This window comes from Microcaecilia unicolor, chromosome 7, assembly GCF_901765095.1.
Source record: "Microcaecilia unicolor chromosome 7, aMicUni1.1, whole genome shotgun sequence".
Lineage (NCBI taxonomy): Eukaryota > Metazoa > Chordata > Amphibia > Gymnophiona > Siphonopidae > Microcaecilia > Microcaecilia unicolor.
Window position 1 is genome coordinate 43,717,331 of NC_044037.1, and position 15,060 is coordinate 43,732,390.

General features: G+C 42.2%; 1 protein-coding gene across 3 annotated transcripts in view; it reads right to left on the minus strand.

Annotated features, from left to right (window-relative positions):
* The window catches only part of LOC115474359 (integrator complex subunit 6-like), a 170,139-nt gene that overhangs the window by 44,921 nt on the left and 110,158 nt on the right, over nt 1-15,060 (minus strand). For all 3 annotated transcript variants that reach the window (XR_003942838.1, XR_003942839.1, XM_030209804.1), the window contains one exon: nt 12,652-12,762. Coding sequence is in view for 1 of the 3 variants with exons in the window: in XM_030209804.1 (XP_030065664.1) it covers nt 12,652-12,762 (111 nt within the window). In the remaining 2 variants the exon portion in view is untranslated. The remainder of the gene's footprint in view (nt 1-12,651; nt 12,763-15,060) is intronic.

A 15,060-nucleotide genomic window follows, 5' to 3' on the forward strand; every position in this document is an offset into this window, starting at 1 on the left:
GCACCTGGGAGCTCTTTGACCTTTTTTTTTGTTTTTGTAAAAGTGCCCCCTAGGGTGCCCGGTTGATGTCCTGGCATGTGAGGGGGACCAGTGCACTACGAATCCTGGCCCCTCCCACGAATAAATGTCTTGGATTTATTCGTTTTTGAGCTGGGCGCTTTCATTTTCTATTATCACTGAAAAACAAAAACGCCCAGCTCACACATTGTTGAATAAAACATGGGCGTCTATTTTTTTCGAACATACGGTTCGGTCCGCCCCTTCACTGACCCGTTCTCGGAGATAAACGCCCATGGAGATAGGCGTTTTCGTTCAATTATGCCCCTCCAAGTATTTTATTTTTGACCAGGGTGTGTTCTTTTATTGTATAGATTATTATTGTAACCCGCTTAGATTCCTTGGTGATACAAGTGGGATAAATGCTGAGAACAGAATATACTGCCCTTCAGACAACACCAAATAGAGCAGTTTACAAATCTAAATGAAGCACATTAAAGGAAAAGAAAAACAGGAAAGCAAAAGTGGGCAGGAGACAGGAGATAGTACTACATTTCCTGTGCTCAGTGCACCAGAGCACCATGGAAAGCTTGTGAGAATGGGACTTCAATAAAAATAATATACATACAACATAACAGACACAAGTCTGTTACACAATTTCAACCACTCTCCTTCCTCAATATAATAAAATACCAAATTAACTAACTTTCCCCCCCCCCTTAAACCTTTACTTTACTTCTTATATTTCACATCTACCCATAGAGTTCAGTGCGGATCACAACCAGAAGCAAGAAGGCAGAACCTGCGAGTAAAGAACCTGTTAATTCATGTTTATTCTAATAATAAAACCTGTTAAAAAGAAAAGTTTTCAGAGCTTTCCTAAAATCAGAGAAACTCTGAAATTTTCTCAATTGTGTAGGAAGGGAATTCCATAATAAAGGGGCCTGATGATACATAAGGCAAGCTGAGTAAATGGTCTTATTTTTCAATTTACCAGGAACGGGATAGTGAAGTAGTAAGCTGTCTCAAAGGCCTCTGTCTTTGTTGGCCATTTGAACCCAACTGAGCAAATATTCTGGAGTATAGTCCATAAAGGATCTTATAAACTACTAGTAAAAAAAGGCCCGTTTCTGACACAAATGAAATGGGCGCTAGCAAGGTTTTCCTCGGAGTGTGTATGTTTGAGAGAGAGTGTGTGTGAAAGTGACTGTGTGAGAGAGAGAGAGAGTGAATGTGCGAGTGTGTGTGTGTGTGACAGAGAGAGTGTGAGACTGGGTGCGAGTGTGTCTGTGAGAGAGAGAGTGTGTGTGTGAGAATGAGAGTGTGTGCCATGGGCCCCCCTCCCCCCCCCCCAGTTCCAGGGTCGTCGTCCCCCCCTCCCTCCCTCCGAGTTCCAGGGTCGTCCTCTCTCCGAGTTCCAGGGTCTTCCTCCCTCCCTCCCTCTGAGCTCCAGGGTCATCACAAGCCTGGTTCCAATTATGTCTGTGATTGTGTGATGTGGTGTGGTGGCTAGGATCTCCTTAGCCATGTGATTTTGCCAGAAAGGAATTTCCTGAAGAGATGAGCTTTCAATTGTTTTCGGAATGTTAGGTAGTTGTTCATTCCTTTTAAGTCTTTCGGTAGATAGTTCCAGGTTTTGGTGTATATGTATGTGAAATGGTTGTGAGTGTAGATTTGTATCTTAGGCCTTGGCATTTGGGATAGTGAAGAGTTAGATAGGATCTTGCATTCTTGTTTGTGTTGCGTGATAGTAGATCTCTTAAGCCAGCCATGTATTCTGGAGCGAGGCCGAAGATTATTCTGTGGACCAGGGTGCATATCTTGAAGGACATGTGTGCTTGATGGGTAACCAGCACAATTCTTGGAGTAGTGGACTCATTTTTTCGAATCGTTTTTTTATGAATATAAGTCTGGCCGCTGTGTTTTGTGCTGTTTGTAGTCTGTTCCTTGCATCCTGTGTAGATTCCATTGCAGTAGTCTACAAGGGAGAGGACAATGGTTTGGACAAGTGTGCGGAATACGTCACTGGGGAAATAGTTTTTTTTATACGCTTCAGTTTCCACATAGTGTGGAACATTTTCTTGGTGGTATTTGTAACCTGGTCATCGAAGGATAGATTGCGGTTGAAGATAACTCCTAGAATTTTTAGTTTGCTACTATTGGGATGGGTGTTCCCAAGGCATTGATGTTTGTGAAACATTCAGTATTGTGTGGTGATGTTAGGCAATATGTTTTTTCCATGTTCAATTTTAGTTTCAATGTTGAGGCCCAGGTCGTCCATGTTCTAGGGTTTCTTCAAGGGAATAATCCATTTCGTCTATAAGGATGTCTAGGTTGGTGTCATCTAGTGTTAAGCTCTTTCTTTTCCTCAAAGTGTCTGGCCAGTTCATTTACTGAAGGGGGTTCGTCGTTCACTATTGTTAGTAGTTTGGTATTTAGTAGGTTGTTTATCAGCTGGTATTGTTTTTTCGTGTCTCTGTAGTCTGTGCCTATCTGTTTTTTTATAGAACTTCATTTTGGCCTGTCTTGTTTTGGTCTTCTGTTTTGTGCTTCCTCCCACATGGTTTTGTTGATTTCATTCTTGTTTTTCAGTCAGGCTCGTTCTAGTTTGATTTTAATGCTTTCAGGTCCGCATCGTACCAAGGGGCTGTTTTGTGATTTCTTCCTACCAGACCAGTCCAGAACCTATGGGTTATGTCTGTCACCCAGCAGATGGAACAGAGAACCAAAGCAGTTCTGTGTGATTCGGCCCTTAAGGGTACTGTGAAGTCTTGGAATGCTCAGTATTTCTAATTATCAAGCAATGGTGCTTGTGTTCACACTTCCGGTCAAACGTCCAATTCATCCATTACCTTTACGAAGAACGTACTGTTGCATTCTACTAACAGTTCTCCAACTGGGTCAGAAGTTGCCTGAAAATCTGTTGAGAAGTTAGAGCAGACTTGTCCACGTTCAGTCCTTCACGGTTGCAAACAAACCAGGTTTTCAGGCATGCATCTTTCTCATGCATATTCATCATTTATCTCTAATAACTGGACTAAATGAACACTCAATAATCAACAAATATAATTATCAATGCAATCTATTTTGTTGACTCTTTTATATTGAAATACCAAAACAATTACAACATTTTTTAATTGGTATTAAAGTTAATAACTTAGTAAATGGTGCTCAGTACATCCCCATAATGCCTTACTGAGAGATCATGGTTAATGGATGTCACTACACCAACAACGCTAAATACACTCTGAATAATGATGTTGTAAAGAATTAAAGAATCACTTAGCTTTGATGAAACGCGCTGCTGGTGTTGCCAAACAAAATATGAATACTTCTAGAGTGCTCTGGTACACTTCGAAAAATTGTCCTTCATGAACTGCTGATTCATCAATTTCCTCTTCTACTCCACGATTGTTCATGAAAATCCCGATCCCACTCCTGCGATAGGTCTAGTCATATTAAAAGGTTGCTGCCATTCTACTTACTCTTGTTAATCACTTCTTCTCATAATCTCTTGCCTCGGTCTCTACATGGGCAAATGCTTCACACAGTTTTAAAAGTAACCCCATATCTGAGGGGTAGTGATTGTAGAAATCAAGTCATCAATAGACTTCAATCCACTTCTTTGTTCGATCCATTAAGGGTCACAGTGTGCCATGAATATATGAGTTTCCGTTCTTTAAGAAATAATTTTTTCTGAATGTTGTGATAAAGTCACATCCAGGATAGTTGGGTTAAGGCAGCTTCAGTCTGAACTACAAGTCCCAGAAGGCATTGCAGGCAAGGAGCCAGGGGGTGAGATGAGGAACCCGGACTGGACTTCTAGCTGCAATAGGGGAAGACAAGGGAATAAGCTGACAGGATGTGTAGATTGGCTGCCCCTAGGGGGAAAGAGAGCTAGGAAACCCTGTGTGTAGGAGCTCCTCATTAGGCTCATGCTCAACTCAGCTGGTATGGGTGTGTAGAGAAGCTAATGAGTGGAGAATGATTGGTGGTGGTAGCTGAAGCCAGGGATTGATTAGGCAGGTGGGAAGGAGTCTCAGCAGTTCAGTTGAGGGAGAGCAGTTGCAGGCTGAAAACCCTTGGGCAGGGAGGTCCCTAAAGTACTGAAGTCTTGGAAGTATTGGCAGGCTGAAAATCCTTGGGTAAGAAGAAGTCCCTAAAGTATTGACCTTACTAGTGAAGCTGATGCAGGGGAAAACCCTTGGGTAGAAGGAGCCCCTAAAATATTGAACTCTCCTGAAGGTAAAGAGGATAGAAGGTAGAAAATGCTACTTGGTGACTGAACTGTGATAATGAACTGAAAGAACTGTTTGTCTTGGGAATTGAATTACTGTTTATTGTGCATTGGATAAAGAGCCCAGACTGGAGCCTGTAAGCCTGCATTGAATCCTGGTATGTGTTATGCTGCTGTTGGAACTGTGTATTAGAAACCTGCATGGAATAAAAGTCCTTAAGTTTGAAGTTACTTGTGGACATCTATTTCTTCATTGTGCCGGGAGCCTGTGGCTGGAGGAGATTGTTCTATCCTTGGCTGCACAAGAGAGGCGCCTGGTTACAATGTCACTACCTCTTTTAGTCTCTACTTGTATAAGGACTACAAATTGAAGATCTTCTACCTGACGTCCCTCCTGTATCAAATGTTTAATCGATCAGTGGTGTGTCTATGCGTTGTAACTTAATGTTGCTTAAGTGTTCAGCAATGCGATACTAGATTTTTCTGTTTCTTTTGAATATCACTTAGCACTTGGACACTGTATAGCATACACCACTTGTGTAGAATTACAATCTATGGTAAGGTTTAGCAAAAAATATATATTTAATTTGGTGATCCATATTTTAACCGTGGCCAAAGCAACATTAGGTAACAACACAGACACACCACTGGTTGAACACTGGATGCAGGAAGGACATCAGGTAAAAGATCTTCGATTTATAGTCCTTATACAAGTATAGAGTAAAAGAGGTGGTGAGATTCAGAAAAAACTATTTCTTAAAGAACAGAAACTCGTATATTCATGGTACACTGCAACTTCAAATGAATTGAATAAAGAAGTGCATTGGAGTCTACTGATGACTTGATTTCTACAATCCCTGCCCCTCAGACACGGGATTACTTTAAAAACTGTGGGTATGATTACTGTGCATGTGTGGGCGTCTCGCTGCAGAGCGGCACCATAGTATGAGAAGTTCAGGTTCTTATCTGGAGGGAGCAGTAAGTAAGGAGTTATTCAAGTTGGAATTTTCAGAGATGGACAAATTTATTGGTAGAATGCGTTTGTAATTTATCAGTAATTTTTACATGATTTTTGCAGTTTGGTCTCCTGACAAAGTGTTATGTGAAACATGGCTCATGTAGAGACCGAGGCAAAAGATTATGAGGAGTGATCAACAGGAGTATATAGAATGGCAGCAACTTTTAATATGACTGGACCTATTGAAGGAGTAGGATTGGGATTTTCATGAACGACCATGTGAAGAGAAATTGATAAATCAGCAGTTCCTGAAGGACGAGTTTTCGAAGTACACCACTGCACTCTGGAAGTATTAACATTTTGTTTGGGAACACCAGCAGCACGTTTCATCAAAGCTAAGTGATTCTTTAATTATTTAAAACATCTTCATTTAGAGTGTATTTAGCACTGCTGGTGTAGTGATTTTCATCTATTAACCATCCTCTCCCAGTAAGGCATTATGGGGATGTACTGAGCATCATTTACTAAGTTATTAAGTTTAATAGCAATTAAAACATTTTTTAATTGTTTTGGTATTTTAATTTAAAAGGGTGGATAAGAGTCAACAAAATACATTGCATGTATATTCATCAGGAATATCCTGAAAACTGGCCTCTTTGCAGCCCTCAAGGACTGAACTTGTACAAGTCCGAGTTAAAGGCATTGTAAAATAGAAGCACTTCAAAAAGAAAAATAAGAATAGGAAAACAATTCAGAATGGAAGCATGTTCATTAATAATCACATATGAAGGGTTTCTAGACTGGCCTAGTAGGATTGAAGGAAAGAAGATTATCAGGTAAGACAATTTCTCCTTCCTTAGCATCCATACCAGACTAATCCAGAACCTGTGGGATGTAGCAAAGCAGATCCCATTTAGGGTGGGACTCCAAATCCCTGGTCAAACAAAGCCTAATCCAAGGATAGGAAGGTTGGAGACATCACAGGAAACCAAACTTGCGAATGTGAGAACATACAATGCTCAGATTGGAGATAAAAACAGAAGGTATCATTGCAACCCATTGCCAAACAATAACAGTTTAGTAGAAGAGAAGCAAATATTAGACAATCTTCCCAATTACACTGGGAATGAGCACAGGAGGTATTTACTTTACTGGCATAAGGAAAAAGAACTAGAATGAAAAAAGTTCCACCGATTCCATGGGAAGGAAGATGAAGTCCATAAAGAAGAAGAGAGACATGCTCTCTTCCTTCTTCTGAGAAACTGAAAAATAAGATTACTCCAAGAATTCTTGTGAACCAAAACTCTCTGAGCTGGGGCACAGAAATCCAAAGATTCACTGAGAATGAGAAGATTTATTAACTCATCTTTCTGAATGCTCCCAGAGAAATAATAGAACTCCCTGAGTACAGCATTACGAGTACAAAAAACTTCTTCCCGAAAAGAAAATACTATAGATGCAGCTAAAGAGAACTCAAGTATACAAAGAGGAAGCATCAGGAAGCTGTAGGGGTATGTCCCTGTGTCTCCCTTGCTGGTCTTGGCCTATACAAGCCTATGACATCTTGTTACTAGAAGATGGCTGCTGCAAACCTCTGGCCTGCACATCTCTGTGTCAGAGTCAGCTTCAGTTTGTGGAAAATCACTGACAGGCTTGCTGACGCCAAGGACACTCTGTGCTCCAATTATTCCCCTTCTATCTCGGAGATGATGAGAAGGGAGGCATGCATGGCACCAGAAGTTACCATTTCCAAGGTCACAAAGAAAAAAACAAGAGGATAATTGGTATCACCTGACCGAGAGGCGCGGGAAGAGTTGGGGAGTTAGTTAGTCGGAATCCTTGGAAGAAGGTGGAGGTGGAAAGAAGACCAGTGACCTAAGAAGGTCCACCAACTGATGAACTGTGTATTTGGAAGAGTACCGTGTGGTTCAGCAACCTACAAGGTGTGACCTGTGCCTTTGCTGACTGCTGCAGAGTGCCTGTCGTGGCTCTGACGAAGACTCGCTGATCTCTCAGCTTGAGTCTGGGAAGTAACCTGTGCTACTCCTGAGAGGCGTCCCCGGAGGTTGCCTGGTGAGAGACACAGTGATCTATCTCCTATTAGTCTGGGTTAGCGAGTGGTGATTACCTGAGCATAAGGCTGGTGTTAGTCATAACCTTGGTCGGGAAAGAAGCTGCTAATTACCATACTACCTCGTAACATAGTTATTGCATTCTAATCAGTTGTGCAAGTTTACCTAGCAACCAGTAAGAAATGTGTGTAGTGTGAGAATATAGTTGTAAGAATTACTGCCAGTATTTTTGTTCAGCCAAAGCTTTGCCAAATTTCTATTTGTATATCTTTTTTTATATTATCCATAATAAAGCTAATATATATATCAGCCTGATTTCTCAGCTCTCTCTCTGACCGAAATAGTGGCATGTAGGGCCATAGCCAAGGTTTTCCCCCTTCCCCTAGACAGAGAACAGAATATTTTGCTTCCGGATAGTTCTGTTGGGAAACCTTGTTTCAGGTAATTTATTATCTGGGAAATCCGCCTACAAAGCAAATGTCTAACTTAGAAAGGCCAAAGAAGAGATTAGATACATTAGATAAGTATTTACAGATGTGAACTTCTGAAGCTTCTAAATATGCTCCTAGAAGAATGCAATGGCTACTGATTCTAGCCATTGCAAACTGAAAGAGTGAACCTGAGATAGAGAGTAGAAATGAATCCCCCAATGCCATAAGAAATAGTGGAGGAATCTGAATCCTGGCTTAAAGCCCAGTGAACTAACAATAAGACTGTTTATCTAATACGGGCAGTGCCCAGCTTTGCTAGAAGACCTAAGCCACCCCCCTGCAGAACAGGAGAAGCTGAAATACCACTCTCTGCTACAGCAAGACCAGGTTGCAACTGCACTGCTCCATAAGAAGCAAAATGCTTGCTACTGAAAAAAAAAAATGGTTAACTTTTTTTTTACTAAAAGCAAGTTACGTTCCTTAGAGCTCCCTGTTACTACTGACTTACAAGCACCTTCATAGGAAAATAGTTTTATACTGTTAACTGCAAAGGTGGTATATCAAGTTTTAAATGAACATAAACATAACCCTTTGTATTGACTCTGGGCCATGGAACCAAATGTTGGCCCTCAGGCCACTAGTTATATGGCCAAAGGAAAACTTTATAAGCCACTATTACAGGATTGTAATCTGAAGATTTAAGGCACTGCAGTATGATTTTCAGAAGAAAATGCTCTCAGTGCGCGTCTATGAAAATGAAGTCAGAAAACTTGAGTAAATGAACTGCAAAAAACTCCAGAAAGATAAATGATCAGAATACTGTGGCCTGACCAAGCTCCTTGCGTCACCTGATCCTGATAGTGAACATCCTGGTCAACAGACTGGAATCTGATATTTAACCAACTAGGAGCTTTAAGCCTGACACCTCAGTACAAAATGTTGAACCATGGCCACCATCTTATACTGCATCATACCATAACTCCATAGGTATTTCTAGGCGTGTAGTAACCAGCACAAGAACAGAGAACTCTGTAAGGGTCTTGCGTGAGCTTGAGGCTACTAGATTAAAAATACAGATACTACCATTGATTCCACCAAGTGCATCTGGTCCCATGACAAATTCTCCATGTGGTGCAGAAGCAATTCTATCCAGAAAAGAACTGGAATACTCCCTGAACTTGCACAAAACTCAGAGTGTGTTGTAGACAATTCTCACACCTAAAGAGAGTAGGCCCTGACAGGAAGCTAGCCTGCCCCAGGAGAAATTGACCCCTTAGCCAAGAGACTAGGAGTGTAACATCTAGGTTCCATCTCTTGGTATCTTAATGAGCACTGGCTCAGACCAACTAGATTATGTCATATGGATGCACTCCAAATTCTTCTCAGGAATTAGAGTGCAATCAATAAAACCTTTCACAGCATGCTTAGGGAGAAGTTGCCCACAAATAAAGGAATGCGTCCTTCAACCAAAAAGCAGTGGAGCGGCTCAAAGGAAGCATGTAGACAAGCCTGTTGAGATGTAATGCTGTTAAAAACTGTCCCAGTTGCATGACCAGTATTACTGAACAATGTTTCAATTTTGAAATAACAGGAGTATATTCTGGTTCTCCAGATGATTCTGGAAACAATTCCATTACTCCCTGATCTAGAAGGAAATGTAGTATAGTATTCACTGCTGTCACCAGAACAGAAGCACAGTGGCTATAAAGCAATTGGGCAGCCACCTGCCCATCCCTGAGCGGAAGCTCATGTTTCCCTGAAGGAGCACAGCCAGAACACTACAGTTTGCAAGAAGGAGTTGTCCACTCTAATCAAATCTTCTGTCCAAGATTTCCTTCCTTAGTAATGGAGTTGCTGGAAATGAATGGAGTTGTTCTCAGCCTCTAAATTTAGACCAACAATGCCCAATATTGAAAGGTGGGGCATTGGGTGAGAAAAGACCTCCTCCTATAAGTACTTCCAGATATCCTCTGAATTTTGGCCCCTAAAGTTGCAGGACTTCTTCAAAAGACACTTCACTCTTGCAGAGGATGAAACCATATAACATGTATGAGAGTCATGTGTGCCACTCTGCACAGGAACCCCTAGAATCATGGCTGAAAACTAGGGTCCTGCCTTGAACTAGTCATGACCAGGTAATAAGGAGGATCCAAGCATCACTTATCTCCATCATGCAAGACTCACCAGCAGTTAATTTGTGCAGAAGCTGTTAGGTCCTGCATAGGTATGTCCAAGACCTCTCTCCTCTGCATATTTTTACCTACAGGAAGGTCAACAATGCACCATCCAGGGGGTGCTGGACCCAACACAGTAGGACTCAATCTGAAGCTACTGTATATAGCTGCCCCAAGACAAACTAAAGAAAAAAGAACGATTATTTAAACAGAGACTCAAATCTTTTAACCATTGAGGTCCCTGAATGCTGTGCTTCGCTCTAATTATAGCTTACAGAAAGATAGCCCCCAACCACCACCAGGTGACCAAACACCTTACTAAGAAATGAATATAAAACCCTTGGCATTAGCCACTTTTAAGGCTAGAATCAGATATCTCATGCTTAAGAGATCCCATCTCTAGCTGTCAAATGTATGAGGAAGCATGGTGGGGGGGGGGGGGGGGGGGTGCTGTGACCACCAAGGAATACAAGATCCTTGTACAGATTAACATCTCTCATGACCCATGCAAGAGTTACCCAGAGATCAAGCCTTAGAAAATTAAGTGTCACCAGCTTCTCTATCCCACATAACTTCCTCACTGAAGCACTCTCTCTTTCTGAGGAGGCAGTTTCCTTCTGATTACTGAACTAGCTATCTCCTGGGGTGCCTCCAGGATCAGGTTTGCAAACCACTGGTATAGGGGATTTGGCTCAAGGCTATCCAATCTCCTTAACTGGAAAAGAGATCAAGACCCCATAGAATGGTTATAGCCCAGAGCAAAGCAATGCCAGAAAAATTCTCTAAGAACTGGTCTCCATGAAAGGCCTAAAATTTGTACAAAAATGTTCTGCAATTTAGTAGAGGCTATGCTTGTAAAAACTACTCAGACATTTTTATTAAATCACAAATCAAGGGAAATTGATGCACTTCTGTGGCAAAATAAGCATTTTTATATGCAATGATTCCTATTTTTTTTTCCCTAATGAGAAATCCCTTCCCCTTGCAAACTCTTAAGTTGTGATACAAGTGATGACCTGACCTTGGCACTGTTCAACAATTCCTGGTAGTGTGGATGGAAGGCTCTTCTTTGTGCCGGCCAGGAAATTGTATTATTGCAATGCTCTACGAGTATTTTAAGGGTACGCAACATTATTGAAAGTAGTCTATGTCCTGGATTAGAATTTGGTTCTACAGCACCAACTCCAGGGAAGCCATGGCCAGAGAGTATTAGGCATCCTAATATGGGCAATCTCCACAATACGCAAGTAACCTTTTGGTTTTTCCAACTGTGTATAGTAAAGTATGTTTGAGGAATCAAAGTATATTTTCCAGCATGGAAAAGAGTGAAATATAAATATAAATGGATTTACATGCTAACATTTACATACCAGGCACTAAAGTTCTGGAATAGATTACTTTTTGAACTTACATTGATGTCTAATTATATTTCTATTTATTTAGGAAGCTTCAGAAAACATTTTTATTTCAAAAATATGCTCCAACTAAAAAAATGTAAACTGTAATGACTGTTAATAAATCAATTGTAATTCCTATGTATGCCTAGCTCTTTGAAAGTAGCCTGCATTGAACTATCTAAGGCATATGCAACATAAAAGAACTGTATTGATATTTATATTCAGTCTTCCACCCCTCCCCCTTTCAATTAACATTTACACCAGGGTTTGTCAACCCAGTCCTTGGGGAACCCCAAGCCAGTCAGGTTTTCAGGATAACCACAATGAATATGCATGACATGAATTTGCATACAATGGAAGCAGTGCGTAAAAAATGCATTTCATGCATATTAATTGTAGATATCTTAAAAACCAGACTGGCTTGGGGTTCCCTAAGGACTAGGCTAAAAAACTGTTTTAAACCCCTAGAGCCCCCCCCCCCCCCCCCCCCCCCCCCCCAATTTTGATAATTAAATTTCAAGCCCTTTACAAGGTTAATGAACTATTTGAAAATGGCCTATTCTTCATGTAGGTAAAATATGCACTTATGGCTCTTTTCAGTTGTATGGCTCTTAGGATCTACAGTTTTGTTTTGATTGAAGTGGCTCTTTCCTGCCTCTCAGCAGTATTTTTGCTTAGGCGACTGACTAATCTAACAGTTAGGTCAAACCTGCCCCTAACCCAGAATTTACCAGAGGTCAACTGTCTACCAAGAACAGCCTACCAGACCCATTTCAGGACACTGTTCCATTTCTGAATAAGTCCTGTGGACAAACTTCCCTAGACATTGACTAAAGTCAATCTTTAATTAAGTGATGGTTATTCTATAATTTCTATGCTTTTTCCCTGCTTGTTTGCTGGTAATAACTCTTAAAGTTTACTGTAGTAACTTTTTCCTAATAAGCTGTTAAGTTTGTTAGTCTGTATCTCAGTGATTCCCAAATCTGGTCCTGGAGGTACCCCAGCCAGTCAGGTTTTCAGGATATTCACAATGAATATTCATGAGAGATTTCCCGAAAACCTGACTGGCTGGGATGACCCCAGGATCAGGTTTGGGAACCACTGTAGCTGATTCGTGATCGTAGCATTCTTTGTATTTGTCTGCAGATATAATTTCTGGGATCTGTGGAAACTCAGTATCCCCAGAAACTGACAGAATAACTTGCAGGGCAGAACGACTGTCCAGAAGCACACAGGAAATAAGTTCAGTGAGAGGTTGCCAGAATAGTAGAGGTATAGGCAGCATCTGAGCAGTGCTTGCAGTAGAATGAGTGAGTATAAGGGATAGTGCAAGGCATTACTTGACAGCTTTTTAAGAACAGAAGTTTACAATGAATATAATTTACCTGTTGGCTCAGTTTTTTAAGGTAAGAGATAACACTATAACTAAGTCCGCAGTCTAAGTTATCCGATATTAGATTAGGAGCTCCCATCATTCTTAGTGCTTTCTTCAGTGGCTGTAAGGAAATAATAATAATAATAATAATGAGCTAATAACTCAAGTAAATGTTTTTTTTTAAATTGGGATAAGCAGGGGTTGGTTTCATACAAAAGCTAATCAGGAGATCTGTATCCAAATCACATTGAGGTGTCACAGGAAATAAGTTGGGTTCCACTAGATAGTCCCCATTGAGAAACGTAAAAGCAAATTAGTTATCTACCTGTAACAGATGTTTCTCTGTGAACAGCAGATACAAATCCTTACATCCAGATGAAGTAATCTGATAGAACCTGGGCCAAAAGACCCTCCAGCTCAGAAAAGATCTGAAAGTGAAACACTACTGCGTATGTGCCTGACTTCCCACCTCTTGCATGAGGGACTGCCTCCGTGACTAAATAGTTGAGTTTAGGCTACAACTCCCAGGGGAGGTGGGACAGTATATGAGGACTTTGTATTCTACTGTCCATGGACAGCACCTACTACAGGCAAGTAACTTGGGTGCCCTTTTACTAAGGCTTGCCTAAAAGTGGCCTGTGCTGGTGTAGGAGCATGTTTTGGATACGCGCAGGTCCATTTGCTCAGCACGCCTGGAAAAAAAGGCTTTTTTTGTGCCAGAAAATAGACGTGCGGCAAAATTAAAACCAGAGCATGTCCATTTTCGGGCTGACACCTTACTGCCACCCACTGACTTAACGGTAAGGTCTCACTTGCTAACCAGGCAGTAAGCGGCCAGAACGCGTAAACTGCCGATTACAGCTGGTTAAGCACCATGCAGTAGAAAATAGAAAATATTTTCTACCGCATGTTTTGGGCGCATGTCAAAAATGGAATTACCGCCTGGGGAATGCAGTAGCTGGGTGGTAGTGCCAATTTGACGTGCGTTGGACACGAGTAGGCGGCTATGCGCCTTTGTAAAAGGGCCCTTTGGTTTTCCTCAAAGGACAAGCAGGAGATCAAAAAGAACTGAAACAAAACACTGCCAATGGGCAAACAGCAAAAATTATTTTTAATTTTAATGACAGCCTAGAAATCAACAAAACACAACACTGTGGGGACAGAGATAGATTCTGAACTTCAAAAAAGATTCTAGAGAACAGATAGCAGAAGATTCTGTTTTGTGGAGAGTCCTTTTCAAAACAATAGGAGACCAATGTCAGTCACAGCTCTGCAAATCTCCATATAGGACAATCTTATGTGGGGTACACATGCAGCCATGGCTCTGACACTTTCCTCAGCTGAGAGGTGCCCAGCTCTACCACCGGCTGCCTTTCAGGTGCTGTGGAGGACTTGCAGCTCATCTGCATATCCTTACAGCCTTCTCCGGGGTGACACCCAGGTCCACTCCGATCCACTCAGGGCCTCCGCTCTAGGTGCCCAGCGCTCCCACCAGGTGCTGTGGAGGACTTGCAGCCCTTCTGCATTTCCTCACAGCTGTATCCGGGGTGACTCCAGTTCCACCCCGATCTTCCCAGGGCCCTCGCTCCAAGTGCACAGAGTTTCCAGGTGCTTTTTGGCTAGGATCAGGCGACCCTCAGGGGGAGTAATGCTGGCTTCGGCCTAACCCCTGGTAAGCCTTTTCCTCAGCTGAGAGGTGCCCAGCTCTACAACCGGCTGCCTTTCAGGTGCTGTGGAGGACTTGCAGCTCATCTGCATATCCTTACAGCCTTCTCCGGGGTAACACCCAGGTCCACTCCGATCCACTCAGGGCCTCCACTCTAGGTGCATTTTTCTCTTTACATCTAATCTTCTTCCCAGTTGCTAAAGTACCTCAGTCATTTATGGCCCCTATTCACATTCTCTTCCTAGCCCTGTCCCTTCCTAATCTTTTCCCTCACCCCCTACCTCTCTCCGCTACAGGAACTCACTGCCCATCCATCGACTTCATCACCTCACCTTCTCTCCTACCCTCTTCCTCCCTCTTGGCTTTTAATCTCCGCCTCTTTCTTCCGTCCATTTTGCCTTCCCCATTCCACCTAAATACCTCTCGCCTTCGTGGCCACACCTCTCCTACTCTCCTCTGCTCTCTTTTACTCCTTCTCTTACTCTCAGCCGGTGACATCAATCCCAATCCTGGCCCCCCTCACCAACTATTATCCCAACTCTACAGATCTCACCGCGACCTCTCTAACCTCATCTCTATTTCTCTACTCCCCTCCTCTTCTCTGCCCTTCTCTTGCGCCCTATGGAATAACCGCTCTATCTGTAACAAACTCGCCTATATCCAGGACCTCTTTATCTCGCGTCACCTTCATCTGCTCGCCATAACAGAAACCTGGCTCTGCCCTGATCTGCTTCAGTCGCAGCCCTGTGCCAT